Source organism: Haliotis rufescens, unplaced genomic scaffold (genome assembly GCF_023055435.1).
Source record: "Haliotis rufescens isolate VD_foot unplaced genomic scaffold, xgHalRufe1.0.p SCAF_10, whole genome shotgun sequence".
NCBI classification, from domain to species: Eukaryota; Metazoa; Mollusca; class Gastropoda; order Lepetellida; family Haliotidae; genus Haliotis; species Haliotis rufescens.
Window position 1 is genome coordinate 31,888,273 of NW_025963780.1, and position 24,047 is coordinate 31,912,319.

Genomic DNA, 24,047 nt, shown 5'->3' on the forward strand with positions numbered 1-24,047 from the left:
AGAAAGAGAAAAGCATTTTCTTTGTAAACTAATATTTGCCTTGTCATAAAAAACAAACCTTCGAGCAGATTAACAGTAAGTACTTATACAGTCAACATTATAGGAATGAAACACATGAAATTAAAGCAACGTCTTTATTTATCAATATGGAGGATGTGCTCTGAATTGGGAGCAGGGATGTTCACTATAAACTTTGGCGACCCTGGTTTAAAGTGTGGTTCAATTGTGGTAATTACAAGCTGAGCAATAGAGGGCGATGCATCTAAATTGATGTTTCTGCCACTTGCGATAAATGTATTAAAACCTCTTTAAGTTGGAATGTGTGGCGTTTTATCATATATTAGTCAATATGATGGATCATAGGACCATTAAACTACCACGTCGTTACGGCGTGTGGGGTAAATGTCACGTTAATAGTATCCCTATCAGTAACCGCTGCTTTGCTGCAAATGTGCCTATATTAATTCTTACTTTTCATATACTCTTAAAAAAAGGTAGGGGGTCATGAATCAAACTGTTAATATAACAATAGAACAAAGATAAGTACTGACGACAAACATCCTATGCAAGAACGTTTATGTCTGTCAAACGTAACGCCAAAACGCATCCTGTAGTTTGCACGTGCCGCATGCAGTAGCGCCACGCACGTGCGTAGGGTGTCATTCCTGATTCTGACATTTTCAAGGAAGATCGATTTGACTACGAGGACCATTATTTCTCTCAATCGTATTGGTTCTGTTCATCAGACAGTTGTGATTAACTTGAACCCATCCACTACTTGTGTATGAACTAGCGATGTGGCGTCTGCAACGCGCAGAGCATCTACGGGTTTTTGACATGCTGGATACTGGCAGAAGTCAGCGTGCAGTGGCCAATACGTTCAATGTTTCACAGTCTGTGATATGCATACTGTGGAACAGGTTAAATTAACCCAACATGTTGACGATCGACACAATTCAGGGCGTCCCAGGTCAATATTTCACTGTTCACAAACAAACATTGGGATCTGGACAAAGTACTGGGACAATTGTTATTATTATCAAGCATCAGTGTCTAGCAGGGTCGTAGCTGCAGTAGTTAACAGGTTTTGACAACTTTGGAGAAATAATGACGAAATGCTTCAACGAGGGCACAAGCGGGATCAGTTTCCACAAGTGCTTGTAGACCTCTGTGGCGCAGGGGTCTTTTCTCCAGTTAGAAATGTGACCGAAATATGTCTGAAATATTAACGTGTTTCATTTTGTCGCGGTGTTGACATCAGACTGAATTTCGAAACGTTATGTAACACAAGGCTAACACATGTGACGTCTCATGGACTAAATTATCTTTCCTCTTGTAATAAACCTTATGACCTGTATAATAACATTTAAAGGTTTAGGTTTGGTCTAGGCTGATTATGATACCTAGAATTTGTTGTCGGGGAATTAGCGTAGGACCGCACACCTTAAAACAACAAAGAGAAGCATCTTCAGTGGCCAGTCTTTATTCCGTGTATCTCATCAGTCATTGACATATCAAAATATAACATAAGCAGAGTACAACCTAAGCCAATTAAAGTATTCCGAAAATTATGAATTAACAGTAAAACTGTTGCAGTATAAATCTTAGTGACAATGTATCCTACAATAAACAATTGCATTTTTAAACAATGAAACAAAAACACTTTACATTTGGTTGAAATTAGCGCAATTGAGGACAATGTATTGTAAATAAAAACATAATGCCTCTCAATTATAACTTGTGAATAAAGGCCGGTGTATATGAACACTGACTGCGAAATACTTTTAGTACACAAAATATTGAGTAATATACACAAAATATTCTTTAGTCTTATTTCATAAAGTCAAAATTATTTGGTACAATTAGAAGAAAATATGACGTATTTTGAAACTATGAAACTGTTTAAGGACAACTACTCTAGCCCGCGGACCGATGTATTCTCGCGAAAAGCAAGTAGAAGAAGATCTTGCAATGTTTAGTTGCCGTTTGCGAGACATGAGAAAATGCTTTTCCAGGACCGAATTTAAGAATGACATATGAAAATGAGGTTATCATGCTTGTGTGTTTGGAGATGGTAGATATCTTGTATTAGGAATAACACTATGCATTTATTCCTAATACGGGACATTTACCATCTCAAATCACACTCGCGTGATAACCTCTCTTTATAGGAATGGAACAAAAACATCCTAACAACACAGACTAATTTATTTGATTATTCTCATCTTACTCTTCCATGTTATAAACAATCAACCATCTCGAACCTTCCCTCCATGCCGATATTCAGTCAAATCCTATCTAATTTCCCTCATTACCGTTTCACTCAGCCCCGCAAAGCCACCTCCTTACTTGACTTTATGACCCGGGCGCGTTTCCGTACTACTGATCCTGTATGCTATTCCCCGATCAACATATTACTGCCCAGCGCTGCTCGGTTCTGATACGGCGTATGCTGTGAGTACGTTGTTTGAGTAACCCATATCCTTTCTTTGTGATGGACATCATGAAGTGGAGGAGGATGATGTCAAGAGGACCCTGCATCTTCGCTTATCAGTGCGCTCCAGTGACGTTAAGATGGATTTGGAATATCGGTTCCCGATAGATTGTGGTGTCGTGTTTCGTGTTCTGTGCCAGTCTGTAAATAGCAAACGTCTACGGTAGGGTATAATCAGTCTCGATTATCTGCCGAAACAGATTCCATTGAAAATTATTTGAAAGGATCACTACAAATCAGTGATGACACCAGGTGTTCGCGAAAAGTCTTGATTCTGAACACATGAAATGTGTGCATGTTTAACCATGTAAATGAGGTCAAACAAAAATCAGATTGATATAATTACAATGATCAAAGTCAGGAGTGAGAGATTGGGGTCTAATGACACTTTCAACAATATTTCAGCAATATCCTGTCGTTTCAGCCTCATGTGGAAGGAAAACCCAAAGTGATGCAGGTTTTTAGGCAAACTAACGAGCACGGGTAGTGACAAACCCCCTAGCATAATTACGGCGAACCGGGATTCGAACCCAAGATCAAAGGTTTCTGACACTCATCTAGTAAAACATCGTGATTTCACTGTGATTAAGTATTGTTGCAAAACGATATGGGAAGACTTGAATACCAAACATCGTGTACACACTGGTCAAGGCGAACCGGGATTCGAACTCACGATCATAGAATTTTGCCACGCCTAAACTATAAGCCAACCCTCACTTCTAGGTTAGAATGGAGAATGTATATACAATGTACATGGCGACCCTTAGCCTTGCATCAAAGTGGATGCTGCCCCCTAATCGTTTGCAGTTCTTATTGGTTGTGAAGGATGGATTATGTTAAGTGCAAAGATGACCTTTTTACCCTTTACAGTGGTATGAATCACCAGTCGTCTAAGGCGCCGCGATTCGATGTGCAGAGTTGCGTCCCTTGGGCACGCCAGAAACCTATGATTGTAGGTTCGAATCCCGGTTCGCCCCGATTGTGTTTCTAGGTTTGTCAGCACCATACCCATGCTCGTGGGTTTCACTGAAGTGGTAAACGTCTGAGACCTGCATCACTTCGGGCTTTCCTCCCACATTAAGCTGACACGCCGCGATATAACTGGAATATTGTTAAAAGCAGCGTTAAACCCAACTCACTCACTCACTTGTATCTGTACATTTTACTTATGTGCCTATTAAACGAATATTAGTATCATATAAGCATATATTGTTAACAAATACCTATATATATATCGTGAACTATATTAACCGATGGCCAAAATAAAGTCTTGTCCTGCGTCACTTCGGGCTTTCCTCCCACATTAAGCTGACACGCCGTGATAGAACTGGAATGATGTTAAAAGCGGCGTCACACCCAACTCACTCACTCACTATCAACTAGTGATGACGCCAGGTGTTCGCGACAAGGTGAGGGTATCCTGCCCGTCTGGAGTCACACAGCACAATACGAACAGAGGCAAAATGCTAGGAACACGTCCCATTTTAATTCTGGAAACCCAAAAGTCCAGAAACTCTACGCTCTTTGCCCAGTCTCGGTTAAAGGTATTTACAAAATTAAACATGCCGTTTTCATGGGAACATACCAAGGAAGAAAAAATGAAAAAAAAATTGTTTAAAAACTCAATATTTAGACTATGTCGCCCATGGGCCTGCCCATGGGCGAAGTCTGGCCCATGGGTAGGCCCATGGGCAGGCCCATGGGCGAGAATATGTTCCTTTACTTAAAACTCATGTTTTTGTTTCGCAAATACATTTAATGTATTCATTCAAGTATCATGACACAAAATTTAATTCATTTTAACTTAATTCAACGATTTTATAACGATATTGAAATATTTCGCCCATGGGCGAGAAAAAGGTTTGGCCCATGGGCGAGAATATGTTCCTTTACTTAAAACTCATGTTTTTGTTTCGCAAATACATTTAATGTATTCATTCAAGTATCATGACACAAAATTAAACTCATTTTAACTTAATTCAACGATTTTATAGCGATATTGAAATATTTCGCCCATGGGCGAGAAAAAGGTTTGGCCCATGGGTAGGCCCATGGGCGAGAATATGTTCCTTTACTTAAAACTCATATTTTTGTTTCGCAAATACATTTAATGTATTCATTCAAGTATCATGACACAAAATTTAACTCATTTTAACTTAATTCAACTATTTTACGGCGTTATTAAAATATTTCGCCCATGGGCGAGAAAAAGGTTTGGCCCATGGGTAGGCCCATGGGTAGGCCCATGGGCGAGAATATGTTCCTTTACTTAAAACTCATGTTTTTGTTTCGCAAATACATTTAATGTATTCATTCAAGTATCATGACACAAAATTTAACTCATTTTAACTTAATTCAACGATTTTATAGCGATATTGAAATATTTCGCCCATGGGCGAGAAAAAGGTTTGGCCCATGGGTAGGCCCATGGGCAGGCCCATGGGCGAGAATATGTTCCTTTACTTAAAACTCATGTTTTTGTTTCGCAAATACATTTAATGTATTCATTCAAGTATCATGACACAAAATTTAACTCTTTTTAACTTAATTCAACGATTTTATAGCGATATTGAAATATTTCGCCCATGGGCGAGAAAAAGGTTTGGCCCATGGGCGAGTATATGTTCCTTTACTCAAAACTCATGTTTTTGTAACGCAAATACATTAAATGTATTTATTCTAGTATCATGACACAAAATTTAACTAATTTTTACTTAATTCAACTATTTTACGGCGTTATTAAAATATTTCGCCCATGTTTTCGTCAGTCCCTTTCAAGCATCAACTAACTGTTTGCAAAGTATATTGTATCATGTGAAATATACTTTATATTATATCATTACATTACTATTTAAAAAGGGCATTTGGTTGGATGTTTCCTTTAGTTCTACAAATTTCACCTGTTTTACATATTGTAGCGATCTTTAATGAACCCGGCCTTACCTCTCAAAACGTTTTGACAGTTTATCATACGAATTCATGTGCGTGTACTCCAATTCATTGGAGTTATTTTCCACAACATTAAATTTTAGTTAGTTTCTATTTCATTTCCCATTTAATGTCCCGTTGATACATCACACTGGGCAATTACGTGACACCAGGTATGCAATATACAGGTACGCGTGCGCGTATTTTAATGAAAAAAACTATTCGTCTTTTATTGCATAACGTTTGGCTGAATATCTTAGATTCTAATGAATTCTCGAAATAATTTTTTAATTACATGCGGTTTCGAACTGACCAGTGGGAATTATGTTTCAATGCGATTGAGGAAAACGTGAGTGAATATTGTGACACTAAAGCAACTTTTAACTGCATTGTCACTTTTGGTATGAAAATGGTAACAGTTCAGAAAAAACAACAGCCTTCTTATGATAATTCTCATTAGTACGTTGTATCTAATTACAGTGTCGGCCTTATTTACAGGTGATTCTACAATACCTGCTCTCGGTCAATTACGATCTACCACACCACGCGTGAATAAACAGTTATGCAGGTGTTGCTGTGGGCAAATACCTAGCCTGAAAATGTTTATTTTTTTTAGGATACATGTTTTACAAATGTTCGTTGATATGTGGATATATTAAGCACAAAGACAAAAAAATGTTTATGAAAGATGAATTAGTGCCTTGATATATTCATCGAGATGTGTATCGTCGTGTAATGGGGTCATTCAATAAACGTATGTTGGGAGGAGATATCAAAGGAGCCGCCCAATATACACAGTGTCGTCCGGTGAACTACCACCCCACCCTGTCCATTAGAGTTATGTAATCGGTACACAAATATATTTGATGCGGTGTCAGTGCGGAAGGAGTTTGAATTACGTCCGCCAGTTGTCACAGAAATCCTCAAAGTATAGAAACAATAAACAAGGTCAATCCGTACTAATTACCTAGTGACGCACGTAACAACGACTGTCAATAGGGAAAATGGTGAAAACAAATTGAAATAGATTTTAATAAAACATTATTGTACTACATAACTCGCAAAAGCGGTGCCTAAAATTGTTTGACCGTGTTATGTGTGTTGTAAACTGACGAATAGCAAGTAATTGTCATGCTGTACGCATGGTTCCATATACAAATTCAGTTATACAACCGGTATGAAACTGAGAACTGAGATACCAAGTACAACCTGCATTCACACACGGACGCAATATACTTGTGTGTATGCCCTCTCCTCTAAAAAATGTAACACTAAAGTATTTGCATTGTAATAAATATAGTAATGATAAAACTTGGTAATTTGGTAGGTCTCCGACAGATATGATTTTCAGTTTTTTTACACCTTTGATTGATACGGATTACGTACCTGTTGTCTAGTCACTGTCTCTAATGTATCTGCTTGTTAGAAATTTCAAATGTCTTGTTATAGCACTGTTCCTAAAATACGGCAGTTTCTTTTATCGGGTATAAATAGTTGATTCGTCTTGTCACGCAGTCATTTTTTACTTGATCGAATGATTTCCACAAAAAATTACGGCAGAGAGTTTTGTATTTTATTATATTTTTAGAAGATTTTAGAAGATGCTTACATCACTGTATCTCAGAACGTAAAACTGATAACATTCAAACATGTAATTAGTACACAGTTAATTGTTACATATAATTTCCTGCATATTCCTTTCTGAACAAAAAGCCTACATGTATACTGATATCGGTGTCCACTGTTAAAAGGGCATTAGTGCAGTCAGCCATGGTAAATGGAGAGACAATAATAAGGTGATTAATTATAGTCTGTTGCAGAATATGCGGTATAAGTGTAGTCATTGATACATATACACATTACACATATACAGATGAAATACACGATATGATACAGTGCAAGAACAAATTAAGATACGGTTTCTATTAAAAATAATTATACGATTTTGGATTTAATTAGCATGTTTAAATTTTCAGGCCAACACGGCTGAGATACAGCATCGGCATACTCAACTGGAGTTGTTTTCTGCCGGTCGTAAGTTCATTGTTTCGGGGTTTCGATATTTTCTTCTCTTTGTTGGCAGCCTGCCACCGGCCTGAATTTTGAGAAAGGTCTCAGCATGGGACTGTTAATTACTTCTTAATGATGTCTACAAGCTTACAAACTTGTAGATGTTGGGTGCGGTTAGGACCAAACTTTTTCAGCTCAGAGTGTTAGTGGTCCTGGAACCCATAGTGTCAAACAGGTTCTGCACAAAACGTCCATCAGATTATACTGTTCAGCAACATTGTCACTGAATTTCAGAACTCTGGCATGATATAATAATCAAGGATTTCGAAGGTGAACGAGGGGAAAGGCAGACGCACGTGGATTTACCCTCAGGTTATTATTGTCTGGAGTTCACATTTTGGGGCATTTCATATACTAATTGAACAGAGTTCACCTGCACATGTCCACTTTAGGGATACAGACTGTAACCAAAAATGCAATGAGCCGTAGCTCTTAATCCCTTATAACAACGGTAACAACAACCAGGGTGAGGACACAGTAAGGTTAAACCGTGTCCAACAGACAATCTGAGGTGGCTATCTCCCATCAAGTCAGCTCTGTTTTTAAGCGCATAGTTATGTTTTTACATATTGAAATAAAAGGAATTTAAAAAAATATATTTAACAAACCTGCACATAACCAAATACAAAACTTTATAACCCTCTCTAGACTTCGTTCCAATTAACCTGGATCATTCAACTCGCTCACGAAGGTCGTATGCGACTTTAAAGTGAATACGTCTACAGTGTACAAGTAACTTTTAACTGTATCATATATACTCATGATAAGCAATTATTTTCGTTCCTAATTCGAATGAGCACATTCTGAGGCTAAATCTGCAAAAGGACAGATAAAATATTTCTTTGTACAATGCAAACGATACAAACGTAGCGGCTGATAATAGAGACAATGATTTAATAATCTGCAATATATCAAGTGTTCTCGTTCAATCTATTGTACATATTGAAGTGATTGTAAAGTTTCAAGGAGTACTAAAATGTTGTGGTATTATGAATGTATTTAGAATATGAATAGCGAAAAACAGTCACCATATCGGATGTACATGTATAACTTGTCTTCCAACACCACGCTTGTGCCGAGGCCCATGGTCATAAAACTAATCGGTCCCATAAAAGGAGCAAATAGTTTCGCAGATACTTCTTGCTATGGTTCACTCACAATTGTCAGACGACCTAATCATCAGTCAGACCAGTCAAGTGTGACCAGCGTACCTGCCTGGTTTTGGCTCCTAATTACTGAACTGCCCAATACTTTCATACTGTGGGCAAAGTAAGCGGCCTCGTTGAGTGATACAGACTAACCAGATTATGATTGTGTTTGTAAGTTGCGTTTAATCTGTGTCGGGTTGCAGTTGTTTTATTAGTCAAGACTAGGGGTAGTTTTTTCAATGAAACCTTTTAGCCGTTGAGTTTGTTTTGCATTCATTTCATTAAATACATTGTTAGGTAGAATAATAACACGTTATATGGATAAAACATCTCCCTAATCTGAGTATAATCTCACATGTACTCTAAGTACCGTACCATATTACTTTGCGGAGACACTGAGTATAATTTTTTAGTTGGCATTGTATGCTGTCTGAATGACTTTACACAAATCCCTGCATTCAATAGACCCGTGAAGATCTTCAACAAACCATTCTTGGCGTAAAAGGGCGACAGCGCTTGTCGTAAGAAGCGACTACCGGGATCGGGTGGTCAGGCTCGCTGACTTGGTTGATGCACGTCATCGTATCCCAATTGGTGGATCGATGCACATGATGTCAATCACTGGATTGTCTGGTCCAGACTCGATTATTTACAGACCGCCGTCATACAGCTGAAATATTGCTAAGTGTGGCGTTATACAACTAACAAACAAACAAAACACAAAAAGAGAAAGTGTATGAGTACTAAAACTTGCAATAGATATGCGTACCCTACGTACACACATGAGTCCCATTCGACAGTCTACAACACACGAATAACTGTCAAACAAGTTTGGGTACCCCTTCTGTTCAGGCAAGTTATTTAGTTCGATAATTTTGTATTAAAATCCTTTTCAATTTGTTTTCATCCTTTTTCCCTATTCCATGCATGTTTATGTTGCTACATCTTATTGCTCATGTTTCCAAGTATTGTAAAACACTTTAATGTTTCTCCTTCTTAATCTAACGTTATAACATTTCCGGTCATTGCCATCATCTAATACACAAGAGATGATACCAAGACATATTTTATTCGGTTTTATGGTCTATGCGGTCTTACAATTGATTTTATTAGTCTTTAAATCTTATGTCTAGTAAATATTTTCACAAACAGGGCTGTTAACTGATATAAGGAATGTAACATCCAGTTGAGGACTGAATACGACGTACGTTAGACTGGTAACGACATTTCTACAATTAATATTTTGAATAAGCCGTTAATACGCCAGTTGTGACAGGGATGATGGTATGGTAGATGTAGCAGACATATTGACAGCCGTTGTTACGCGAGTCACTAGCTAGGTTATTAGTACGGCATTGGCTTTGTTGATTGGTACTATACTTTCTGTGGCCACTGGCGGACGTAATTCAAACTCCTTCCACACTGACATCGCACCAAATATATTTGTGTACCGATTACATAACTCTTACTGACAGGGTAGGGTGGTAGTTCACGCGAAACGGACGACACCGTGTATATTGAGCGGCTCCTTTGATATCGCCTCACAGCATACTTTTAATGAATGACCAATTAAACGATGATACACATCAGGATCGCGGAGAAAATACAAGCTTCGTTCGCGTTGAATATATATATCAAGGCACAAATTCATCTTTCATAAACTTTTTGTGTCTTGGTGCTTAATATATCCACATATCAACGAAAATATGTAATACATGTATCCACAAAAATATACATGTACAGGCTAGGTATTTGCCCACAGCAACACCTGCATAACTGTTTATTCACGCGTGGTGTGGCAGATTGTAATTGACCAACAGCAAGTATTGTAGAATCACCGGTAAATAAGGCCGACACTGTAATTAGACACAACGTACTAATGAGAATATGAGAATTATCATAAGAAGGCTGTTAAGTTTTTCTTAACTATTACCATTTTCATACCAAAAGTGACAATGCAGTTAAAAGTTGCTTTAGTGTCACAATATTCACTCACGTTTTCCTCAATCGCATTGAAACATAATTCCTACTGGTCAGTTCGACACTGCTTGTAATTAAATAATTATTTCGAGATTTCGTTAGAATGTAAGATATTCAGCCAAACGTTATGCAATAAAAGACGAATAGTTTCTTTCCATTAAAATACGCGCACGCGTACCTGTCACGTAATTGCACAGTGGGATGTATCAACGGGTCATAAAATGGGAAATGAAATAGAAACTAACTAAAATTTAATGTTGTACACGCACATGAATTCGTATGATAAACTGCCAAAACGTTTTGAGAGATAAGGCCGGGTTCATTAAAGATGTTGGGTGCGGTTAGGACCAAACTTTTTCAGCTCAGAGTGTTAGTGGTCCTGGAACCCATAGTGTCAAACAGGTTCTGCACAATGCGTCAATCAGATTCTACTGTCCAACAGCATTGTCACTGAATTTCAGAACTCTGGCATGATATAATAATCAAGGATTTCGCAGGCAAAACCTTTTCTCGCCCATGGGCGAAATATTTCAATAAATCTGTAAAATAGCTGAATTGAGTAAAATTGAGTTACATTATGTGCCATGAAAATAGTAAGAACACCTGCATGTATTTGCGAAACAAAAACATAAGTTTTAAGTAAAGGAAAATATTCTCGCCCATGGGCCAAACCCTTTTCTCGCCCGTGGGCGAAATATTTCAATATCGCTATAAAATCGTTGAATTAAGTTAAAATGAGTGAAATTTTGTGTCATGATACTTAAATAAATACATTTAATGTATTCGCGAAACAAAAAAATGAGTTTAAAGTAAAGGAACATATTCTCGCCCATGGGCCTGCCCATGGGCCTACCCATGGGCCAAACCTTTTTCTCGCCCATGGGCGAAATATTTCAATATCGCTATAAAATCGTTGAATTAAGTTAAAATGAGTTAAATTTTGTGTCATGATACTTCAATAAATACATTTAATGTATTTGCGAAACAAAATCATGAGTTTTAAGTACAGGAACATATTCTCGCCCATGGGCCAAACCTTTTTCTCGCCCATGGGCGAAATATTTCAATATCGTTATAAAATCGTTGAATTAAGTTAAAATGAATTAAATTTTGTGTCATGATACTTGAATGAATACATTAAATGTATTTGCGAAACAAAAACATGAGTTTTAAGTAAAGGAACATATTCTCGCCCATGGGCCAGACCTTTTTCTCGCCCATGGGCGAAATATTTCAATATCGCTATAAAATCGTTGAATTAAGTTAAAAAGAGTTAAATTTTGTGTCATGATACTTAAATGAATACATTAAATGTATTTGCGAAACAAAAACATGAGTTTTAAGTAAAGGAACATATTCTCGCCCATGGGCCTGCCCATGGGCCTACCCATTGGCCTGCCCATGGGCCTACCCATGGGCCAAACCTTTTTCTCGCCCATGGGCGAAATATTTCAATATCGCTATAAAATCGTTGAATTAAGTTAAAATGAGTTAAATTTTGTGTCATGATACTTCAATAAATACATTTAATGTATTTGCGAAACAAAATCATGAGTTTTAAGTACAGGAACATATTCTCGCCCATGGGCCAAACCTTTTTCTCGCCCATGGGCGAAATATTTCAATATCGTTATAAAATCGTTGAATTAAGTTAAAATGAATTAAATTTTGTGTCATGATACTTGAATGAATACATTAAATGTATTTGCGAAACAAAAACATGAGTTTTAAGTAAAGGAACATATTCTCGCCCATGGGCCTACCCATGGGCCAGACTTCGCCCATGGGCAGGCCCATGGGCCAGACTTCGCCCATGGGCAGGCCCATAGGCGACATAGTCTAAATATTGAGTTTTTAAACAATTTTTTTTTCATTTTTTCTTCCTTGGTATGTTCCCATGAAAACGGCATGTTTAATTTTGTAAATACCTGTAACCGAGACTGGGCAAAGAGCGTAGAGTTTCTGGACTTTTGGGTTTCCAGAATTAAAATGGGACGTGTTTAGGGCAATTTGTGGCGACTGACGGAGAAACATCTGTAACGTTTAATTTTGACATTACAAGTGGAACTCTCACTGTTGAACCCTGTAAGGTCGTTGTAAGGATTCTCCCATCGCAAGCAAAATTAGAATCACGACCACCTTTTAATCGACCGCTGAAGAAAATCGAAATGTAAGGAGAGGCTTGTTAATTCATTATCGTCTTTCCAGCAGATGTCACTTTTAGTTCATTTACAATTACCACACGCCAGTACCAATCCGAAAAGAAGCACGGATGGAATCAATAGGAAGGCAGTGGTACCTATTCGAGGGAAAACGTCAAAAGAGGCTGTTTAACGACTTCATTAAACAAAGACGTTTTAAAAAGGCTGCGGTCGGATACGGTCGGGCTCTTAAGGAAATCTAACGACTTCCTTGTGTAACGAATCGATGACATTTACGGTGTTTCCATAGTTATTGGTATCGAATTCCTGAGAAGAACCGTTTGTTACGCAAGTTGAAAGAGTGTCACGGTGCATTAGTCGTCCAGCGTTTGTTGTATTTAGGTTTATTGAACTCTGGCAAGACTATCGTGTTTCTTTTGAACAATGCTCCATAAATTGGGTTTCATTTTAATCTGCATTCCTTCCACTGATATCCTCATGTGGCGAACGCCTCGATTCAATTTGGGAACAGTGAACGATGCGGGATATAACAGCATCAATAATTTAATTCTTCCTGCAATGCTCGTTTTTTTCTGCATAGAGCAAATGCAACCAGGCATCATTCTGTGAGAGAAGGTACGCGAATGTTGGCACAAAATATCAGTGTGAATGAGAAGAAGTTCTAGCAAGAGTCTTGAATAATGCAGAGTTAAACAAAATACATTTTTTCTACTTCTTCTTCTTCTTCTTCTTCTTCTTCTTCTTCTACTATATATAATATATTATAATTATATATTACATACACATTAAAATTTTAAAAAATCAGCAAAGAGGGTTTGGGTGATCCTGGCACAGTCAGGCTGGTTATACTCATCATCAGCTCAGTTCCCTTGCCCCCTCTACACGCAGTCCAGACAGCGAATGGGACTTGCTGCCTAATCGAACCCACCCACAACTTATCGGAGAATGTGAAGACTCCCCAACACCGCAGCCTTCTGTATTACCCAGATTGGCAGAAGGGCTGTATTGCTGGTAGGAAACCCGGGTACTCTCCCGATGTCAGTCAACAGATAGGGAGGTACGGAACCTAAAGCACCGAGAACAATGGGGAGTCGGACAACTTGGTACTTGGGATGCAAGTCCGCATATTTGCCATGTTTTTCCTCAATGTTGTCAATCACATTAGTGTCAAAAGGGACAGAAAATTATTATTATTATTATTATTATTATTATTATTAATATTAATATTAATATTATTATTATTATCCAGGTATATTCATGATTAAATTTTCCTTCTTAACAGATATCCCACTGACGACGTGCTTATAAGGTCCTATAAAGAGCAGACGGATTGGGACGCTTTCAAGAGAAGCGTGGTAAGAGATGTTAAGAGCAGCCACGTGATCCTCAGAGACAGAAGGCGCTTTTACAAAATGGCGCCAAAGGTCAAGGACAAAAAGAGCCAGGTCTGGACGTTCCTTGTTGACAACAGAGTCGTTGAGATGAAGAGTCTTCAGAGGCGGAAACTCGTTGAGAAGAAGGAAACATCCCCAGCCGTGGAGAGGGTATGGAGTCTGGACCATCGACCGGAAGTTGTCAGGTCTGTGCCGGAAAACATCGTCATGCGCAGACACAGTACTGTCAGATTCAGTGCCAATGCATCAATGGTTAAAAGGTTTCACCCGATAAAGAGCCAAACTAGTTCGGAAGATGAAGCCCCTGTATTTAACAAAGGGAAGAGGCGTTCTGTTTCCATTAAACTTCCTATACAAGAGGAAGAGGAACCGGAGGAAACGGAGGATTAAAGCATCACGAGGACTTGCCGATTATAATTGACTCGATCGCTAAGCCGAAAGTTTGATTTGAATGAGTGAATTGGGTTTAACGCCTGTTTGAATTTCAGTTATATCGTGTCAGTTTGATGTGGGAGAAATGCCAGAGGTAATGCAGGTCTTAGACGGTTATCACTCTTGTGAAACCAATGAGCACGGTGATGGTGATGCTAACCTAGGAATATTATCAGGACAAATCGGGATTCGGGCCGACTATCGTATGTTACTGGCATAGATCTGGTCAAACATTCCGAATTAACTGTGCTCAAAATCAACACTTGGTAAACTATCAAGTTGATCAAACATGAAGAATGCACTATGACTCAACATTGACTAAACATAATACCAGACAACTTGAGGATCAAACATCTAGAATACACTGTGACTTAGCAATGTTCACACACCACATGGGAAGACTTGGGGACACGTCAGCACCAGCGGATAACCTAATGAAACACATGCTAACTGTGTACGTTTGAAAACATTACAAGATGTGCAGCCTTGATCGAGACACAGTGTTGTGAAGCACCTTTAAATATTAGACTTGAATATTGAACGTCATGAAACTGTGGTTGCGTCTGAAACTGAAACTGCAACTATCACGCCATGGAGACCTCACCATGTTACAGACTTGCATTGATGGAGAGATTAACTCGTTACAAACGTTAGACTGGATATGCATGCATGGTGTGTGAAATGATAGTCCTTTAAAAGTGATTTGTGTGGCGAAGGGTTATTTTCTTATCATTGACTTACAACAAATGAAAAAAAAGCAAAGAGCGTTCTTGTTCCCCAGTGCCCGAAAAATTTGCCTCATCGTGAATGTTAAATGTTAATCCCGATTCCGGTCTTGCATCTTGAGTGTTATTTTCCATTTTTAATGTAAGCAGTCCCGACATCCAGCAATCGTTAAAGTCCCGTTGATTTCATTTTGTTTAAATTGACGTTAGGTAGAAGTAGAAGTGTTTGGAAAATTAAAATAATAAATGTAATAAAATTGAACTGAGCGACTCATGTGGTTAAACGTCGTCTAAGGCGCCGCAAGTGTAGAGTGTAGAGTTGCGTCCCTTGGATACGCCAGAAACCTATGATCGTGGATTCGTATCAGCATCGTTAGGGGTTTCACCAAAGTGGTAAACGTCTAAAACCTGCATCACTTCGGGCTTTCCTCACACATCAAGCTGACACGCCGTGATAAAACTGGAATACTGTTAAAAGCGGCGTCAACCCCAACTCACTCACATTATTTGCTCAGAGGATTTTTTTTGCAGGATGTGTTTGCATTATGATTGAACAAAACCTAGATAATTTGTTTAACACATTTTTTTGTACTATTAAACAAACTGTGGAATTTTAGCACATTTGGCTTGTTGTGATAACATCTAGGTGACAAAAGAAATTTATAGATATTACAATACCTACTTCAGAAAAGTGCATGAATTTCATCACCAACGTCGCTGCTATCTTAAACATTAAATTTCCATTCAATAAATGGTACTTAGCTCCAGAGTGGTCAGTCCATGGACAGTACCAAGCGCATTCGTGACCAACTCGTGTTGTTCCGGGACAAGCCGAATAGCGACTCGCGACCCTCTCATGTCGATTTTTGCGACCGGGTTCCGTCTTAGCGCAAACGGGCATACCTAAAACAATTGTCAACTCGTTGCGAAATGGTTCACGTGTATTTTTATATATATATTTCAGATGCAATTAAAAGCACACCGGGATGTGCGGAATTATGCAGTATGATTGAACACATTTAACTGTGTCTTGGGTATATTTTAAGATGCAAGACATATGTAAAATCAAAAAAAATCTGAGGGATTCTTTGACGACGAACTTGAAAGCGCATTCTGATTGGTTTGTCGTATTTCCTACATAAGATCCATAGATAGGGGGACGAGTCTTCTTGCAGGTTACGGAAAGGGGCGAGTGGTGACGTATGCATCCATAGATAGGGGGACGAGTCTTCTTGCAGGTTACGGAAAGGGGCGAGTGGTGACGAATGCATCCATAGATAGGGGGACGAGTCTTCTTGCAGGTTACGGAAAGGGGCGAGTGGTGACGAATGCATCCATAGATAGGGGGACGAGTCTTCTTGCAGGTTACGGAAAGGGGCGAGTGGTGACGAATGCATCCATAGATAGGGGGACGAGTCTTCTTGCAGGTTACGGAAAGGGGCGAGTGGTGACGAATGCATCCATAGATAGGGGGACGAGTCTTCTTGCAGGTTGCGGAAAGGGGCGAGTGGTGACGAATGCATCCATAGATAGGGGGACGAGTCTTCTTGCAGGTTACGGAAAGGGGCGAGTGGTGACGAATGCATCCATAGATAGGGGGACGAGTCTTCTTGCAGGTTACGGAAAGGGGCGAGTGATGACGAGTGTACCCAGCCACGTGATGCAGATGGAACAACAACGCACAAAGATTCTGTTGATATCTGCTGTCACGAGGTGATTTCCATATTGAAACCCCGAGGTTAACACCGAGTAACTGACCACACAAGATCTGGGAATAATCAGCAAAAGATACTTAAACATACATTTTAGGTTTACAATCGAAAGGCAATACAATGGACCAAACTCGTGCATCAGTAATACGTATCAGGCCTAATAATATTGTAAGTGCACTGACGGATCTTCAGAACAAATGTCACTGTTGAATGTAAACGAAAGAGGTCTGTCTCCGTTCTTGAATCCAGAATAGTTGTGGAAGCTGGCAGGAATCCGGTGTTTCCAAATAGGTAACAACCTTGCAAGAAGATTAAAAACACACCAGGTCTTAAATCGCCCTGGAGTGAGACGCGTCTGTATAGGTAAATACAACTTTCAAACCAGTTTGAACACGTCCTTGTTCAACCATCCTATGAATTAGAACCTTTCTTCCAGAAACTTCTCAAATGATCAAGCCTGTTCATGTTGTTACGACAAAGGCGGATAACCCTACCTTCCTACAGCTCCGTCGTTTCCGTCAGCTGCGGTTCAAACCTGGTCACGACAGCACTTACTCTTTTTTACCAGCAGTTCAATGCCTTTGCTGACGCTGACAATTACTAAAATTATTTATAACAGTTTCAACCGCCGCTTAAATTATTTATACATAACATTGCGAATATAGATCTTTCCCTTAATGTCCAGCAATACACCTGCAGCGCCAGCCTTAGGCGTCCACATTTCACAACTCTTGAGGTTCAGTCGAGCGTGCTCTCTCTACGGAGAATTCAAAGAGCTTTTATACGACTCTTGCTGACAAGATGTTTGATCTAAATTTAGGTTACAACAATCAAGGCCCCGGTAAAGCTTTCAAAAGGTTTAATGGTAGAGATATGTGGCGCATCAGTGGCAAAAGGGATCTCCGATGCAATTCCCAATTTTGAATTATACCATACGCCCAGTGCTTTTTCGGGTGAAAATTTGACTTGCCTTTGCATGTGTTTGTGATCGGTACCTCTCGTTTCGCGAACACCTGGTACCATCACTTTTTGATACTGATTCATAAACACATTCTCATGATATAGTTGGAATCATAAATTGGCTTCCTTGTGGCTGTGGAAGGGATTTTGTGACTTTTATTTATTAAGAAGTAAACTCATATTGTTAAATGTAGAGAGAGGGAAAGAACAAGAGGGATATGTATTTATAACCATGTACAGTAAACTACGGTTATACCGAACTCAAAGGGACTACTCATTTTAGTTCGTCATAACCGTAATTCGTTATAAGCATATATACAACATAGCTACAGCCAATACTCGGGACTAAAAGGTTAGTTCGTTATATCCGTCAGTTCGTTATAAGCGTGTTCGTTTACCCGTAGTTAATTGTATTTATCATACAATTACTAAACCATCGAGGATCAGCATCGCACTATATGATAATAATCGCCCGGAAGACAGGTGTCCGGATTAACGTTGTCCAGACTACAAAGGTTTTACTGTATACGCCGACTTTTCTGCAGATCATCCACGGTTCTTTTCTCCCGACTGAAAAACGATTGATGGCATAAATGTATAATGTCCACGGTAACATTTAGTTGTGTCAATGACATGTTAAGTCGTCAAGCCATCCTGTTGCATGTTTAATGCCAACCCTATATCACAATGTCAGTTACCACCACGGACAACAGTCGACGTGGGGTTTCAAAGTGTCGCCCCGGTTAGAGTATTCAAAACAAACCTTGACAGGGGAAAACACACTTTTAAATTTTTTATGTGAATATTGTCACCTTAAGTGACAATCTGCCTTACGTTCCCATCCCAAATCGAAATCAATGACAATAATCTGTGTGTAACCATGGTAACCTTATATTTTATCCCAAGCGGCAGGTGAACATGTCGGGGTAGGATCAAAGACAAGACTGGAGGCTATTTGTCGCGAAGTGCGATAATCAGGGAGAATGTCTTGTAGATAGTATCGTTGCTTCTGGTGTAGCCTTCAGCGCGCTGGAGGAGAACGCGGCTCTCTCTCGAGTGTTTGAAGTGAAAACGCTGAGTAACTTGACGTTATTGACGCGTCATTACATGGAGTATGCGACAAGTACTCGAAATTTGATAAGTGGATGTATGAACGGAATGATGATATATTCCCCAGGGAGCTGAGAATATAATTTGATTGTACACCGTTCCGACTGGAGTTATGTTCTGCGCTGGTGCATTTTACTTTTGTTATTATCTTTGATATCTTTAATATCGTTTGATTGTTATGCTTAGTCGTAAGTCTGATGTAAAATTATATGAATTGCTACATTGTTTGCGCTAAGAGCGCTTTGTAAACTCACCCACTCATTCACTCACTCACTCACTCACTCATCCACTCACTCACGCACTCACTCACTCACAGCACTGACCAGCTCAAGTATAATGTCGCAACCACTGCACCGTTACAGGGAGACACAGATGAGAAAAATATTTTGTGCATGTGTCCCTCTTTGCAATTTACATAAACGTGGAGGTGTAAATGCAAGCCTATCCTTGTCAGCGTCACGTGACACAAAATCGTTACCTCCATAGTATAGATTACGATCGGCACTTACCACTCTATTGATTGTCTCCCTTGTCTCGTGCACATTTATCCTGAATCTGAAAAACGTCATCTTATTAGCGGTGCCAGGTGCTCTTGTTTAGATGCCACATTAGCTGCTGATGTTGTGGAGTCTGGGGATGACGTTAAATTGTCATCGTGTACTTACTTTGGAATTGTTCACTATATACTGCTCCATACCCGACTGTGAGTAATTGCAATGTACGATAGATATACGATAAACATACAATGCTGAGGTCTATGCCGTGCCTCCTGTAACAATATAACCATCCTCAAGATAAAGTGTTTGTGAACGGATGACAGGAGCACTGAATATACGATGTAAGCCTCTGTCTTGTCTAATGTAACTATATAACCACATGTAACATATGTTATATTTGGGATAACACTTTCTCGTAATCACCCACACACACATCCACACACACACACATCCACACACACATCCACACACACACACACACACATCCACACACACCCCCACACACACACCCACACATCCACACACACATCCACACACACACACATCCACACACATCCACACACACACACACACACACACACACACACACACACACACACACACACACACACACACACACACACACACACACACATCCACACACACCCACACCCACATATATATAAATAGATATTAGAAATAAAGGGCCAAGGCACAGGTTTAATTTAACGCACCGATACCCGAGAAATATTTCCTTTATGTAGCCTTGACCTGTAGCCAAATAACACCTTCAAGTGCAACGACGAGCTGTGACAGTTGTTTTTCTATTATTTGACATTTCACTTTTTTAAGACTTTACGCCTCTTTGTTTCTGTTTTGGCGCTGGTTAAGGTGATGCAAACTGCTGGTGAAAGGCAGTATACTCGCATGTTTGATGGTGGCTTAAAATGAAACAAACACGAAATGGATGGTCATGTATTTGATACGGGTTGTGTTTGAACCTTAAGTTAACAGCATTTCAGCGACTGTGCGCTCCTTTGCATGTGTTTGTGCGAGTACCACCTGTGCGACAGGATGCGCTGACCACTTCGCGAACACCTGGTATCATCACTTGTGTATAGTGATTCATAATACAGCCATGATACAGTCGGAATCTACGATCGCTTCTGCTTTTACCAGAGATTTCTGGAGGCTGTGGAAAGGGTTTTGTCGTTTTTATTATTTAGCTTAGTGACGTTGTGATATTATAACGTTTGTGAGTGTTTTAGAAAAATCCAATTTTTTTTAAGTGTATGCTTTCATTGGCTCGGCAGTCGATGTGGAACCAGCGTCCAATCTGAGCACACGGAGAGTGTGTCATTTGCAAAGCATCTTATTCTACGGTATGTTATAACAAACACGTAATTGCAAAAAAGTACATCTTTATTACATTCATGTACAGCACACTTGTAACTTGAATCTTGTCAATATATCTGATTACTTAATACCACTCTATAATATTAACCCTTGTTATGTAATAAAAACATCCAGGTTCTACCATAAGCACATTTGCAATAAATATTTTCAAAAGCAGTACACGTACGTAACTGCAAGTGGTAGTCTTACATGAACTACGAATTTTTCCATGAGTAAGTATGGTTTTACGCCGCTTTAAGCAATATTTCAGCAATATCACGGCGGGGGACACCAGAAATGGGCTTCACACATTGTACCCATGTCGGGAATCGAACCCGGGTCTTCGGCGTGACGAGGCAACGCTTTAACCATAGGCTACCCGACCGCCTCAGTTTTTCCATGAGGATTATTAGAGAGCTATGCTAAAACAGAACATGAATGAAGCTATCATGTGAATAGGCGTTGACACTAAAACCCATTGGCTAGCGCAAAGTAATGTTATTTATCTGTCATAATAAACAAATCTCATTGCTGTGGTTTATGAACGTATGTATTCTGCGTATTACCAGGCGTGTTTGTAATACGTCTTCGAACTTTAAGCATACTTGTAAAGCTTTTGTGCATAGTTGAGTGAATGAGTGAGTGAGTTGGTTTAACGCCGCTTTTAACAGTATTCCAGTAATATCATGGCGTGTCAGGTAGGACAGGCAAAATGACACAGGTCTTTGACGTTTACCGCCTTTGGTCAAACCAACGAGAACGGGGAGGATGCTGACAAACCTAGAAACAAAACTGGGGCGAACCGGGATTCGAACCCACAATAATAGATTTCTGGCGTACCCATGAAACGCAACTCGGAACAGGGAATTGCGGCGCCTTAGACGACTGGGCCACCCGTATATTCTTGAAGTATAATTGACGTATATACTTTCAGTAACAAACACATCAATTGCACTCATCTTTGCAATGTGTGACCTAATTTCAGTTCAAGAATATGTCTTAATCTCCAGGCATTACATCGGAGTTTCATAAAAACTAGTGTTTTCTAGGATATGTTGATACGTGTGTGTTGAATAGTGAGCATGCAATGGCACAAGTGACAAAAGACGTTCGGAATAAACACACAAAACAGCGCACACTTTGCATGTAAAGACCGGTTTAATTCTATCCTCACGTGTTCCGTGTGTATATACCGAGTGTACCAATAACATAATCGGGGCGAACCAGGATTCGAATCCACAATCATAGGTTTCTGGCGTGCCCAAGGGACGCAACTTTGAACAGCGAATCGCGGCGCCTTAGACGACTTGGCCACCCGTGCCCCTATTCCAATTGTAGTTCATGGGAATAGTAAACACGGTAAAATGAATGTTATATAAAAAAGCCAAACATAGTTGATCACCATTCTTGTACAGTATGATATAATCCTGGTTATAGTTACTGATGTGATTAATACATAGGGCCCGTTCCCTTATCCATCCACAGTAGGACCCAGAGAGCGAAGAGCGCATCATGGAAAATGATAAATGCAAAGGTATTTTGAATAGTCCCGTGTGCAGCGTCAGGCCTATCCAGGCCAACAAACCTGATCATTTTTGATGAAATCCATTGAAATCATTTATGTAATTGAATTGTCTGTCCCTTTTGACACTAATATAATTGACAAGATTCAGGAAAAACATGGCAATTATACGGACCTCCCTTTCGAAATGTCACGCTTGCATCCAAAGTACCAAGTTGTCTGACTCCCCACTGTTTCCGGTGCCTTGGGTTTGGTACCTCCCAATCTGTTGACTGACATTGGGAGAGTACCGGGTTTGCTACCAGGAATACTGCTACCAGGAACACTGGCAATCTAGGTTATGGAGAAGGCTGCTGTGTTGGGGAGTCTTCACATTCTCCGAAAAGTTCTGGGTGGGTTCCACTAGGCAGCGCTTCCTGGGAGAAGTCCAATTCGCAGTCAGGGCGGATAGCCTAACCAGCCTGACTGTGCCAGGATCACCCAAACCCTCTTTGCATCATTTTTTAATTTAATCTGTATAAAGTAATTCATAAATAACATTTATTTGGATCAAAAACGTACTGTACAGGTACCAGATATACGAAATATTTTGAGTAACGAGAAGGATAGATTTTCTATAAATATTATCATCGTAATCCTTGAACACATATTGACCCTTGGTATAGTTAAGATCTTGAGTGCCGAAAGGTTCAGTTAGTTAAGTAGTAAACCACAATGTCCTGAGCCCTAAATCCCTCAAATACCAAATGCACTCAGATCCACTGGCTTATTGCGCCAACGACATTATGACCGGAGCAACACTGGAGTAGTGATACATAATCTCACTGGAGCCCCTTCACCACCAGATCTCTCCGCAAAGTGAAATGTTAGCAAATAGGACGGTTTTGTAAACAGCGTGTTTACTGCTTAACGCCGAGTTGAACCGTATTTTAGTTTTACCACGAAATGTCAGGTTGATTTGGAGGTAAGCCCAAAGTGGCGCAGGTACATAATTACTAATCGGAATCTTGTACAATATGTGAGTGAGTGTGTGAATATGGTTTTACGCCGCTTTAAGCAATATTCCAGCAATATCACGGCGGGGGACAGCAGAAATGGGCTTCACACATTGTAACCATGTCGGGAATCGAACCCGGGTCTTCAGCGTGACCCTGTACAGAAGCTATAGTCGACGAATTTCATTATATTTTTCGTTGTATTCAAAGAAGACACAAAATTGTACATCTCTACAAAATTCTCATTTGAAAGAAATGAAATATTTAGATCAATTATATTCTCGAAAATAAGATCAAAACAATTATAGCCATCTTGCTGTCAATATAATATTCGAACTCGGGTTGCTGGCAAGCCTTAAGGACGAATCTCTTTATAGAAGGAAGATATCTACAATTTGACATAAAACAAAGTCAAAAGGAATCATTTCAGTATTGATGTCAGGGTAACGTCTTACGTCATGTGGGCGGTCGGGTGGTAGCCTAGTGGTTAAAGCGTTCGCTCGTCACGCCGAAGACCCGGGTTCGATTCCCGACATGGGTACAA

The 24,047-nt window shown here is 39.6% G+C and overlaps 1 protein-coding gene across 1 annotated transcript in view; it reads left to right on the plus strand.

The window, feature by feature from the left end:
* The window catches only part of LOC125371655, a 31,944-nt gene extending 16,205 nt beyond the window's left edge, over nucleotides 1–15,739 (plus strand). Inside the window, exon 3 of the mRNA XM_048385845.1 lies at nucleotides 14,065–15,739. Within this exon, the coding sequence (XP_048241802.1) occupies nucleotides 14,065–14,566 (502 nt within the window). The 3' untranslated portion in view covers nucleotides 14,567–15,739. The remainder of the gene's footprint in view (nucleotides 1–14,064) is intronic.
* Nucleotides 15,740–24,047: the final 8,308 nt, after the last annotated feature.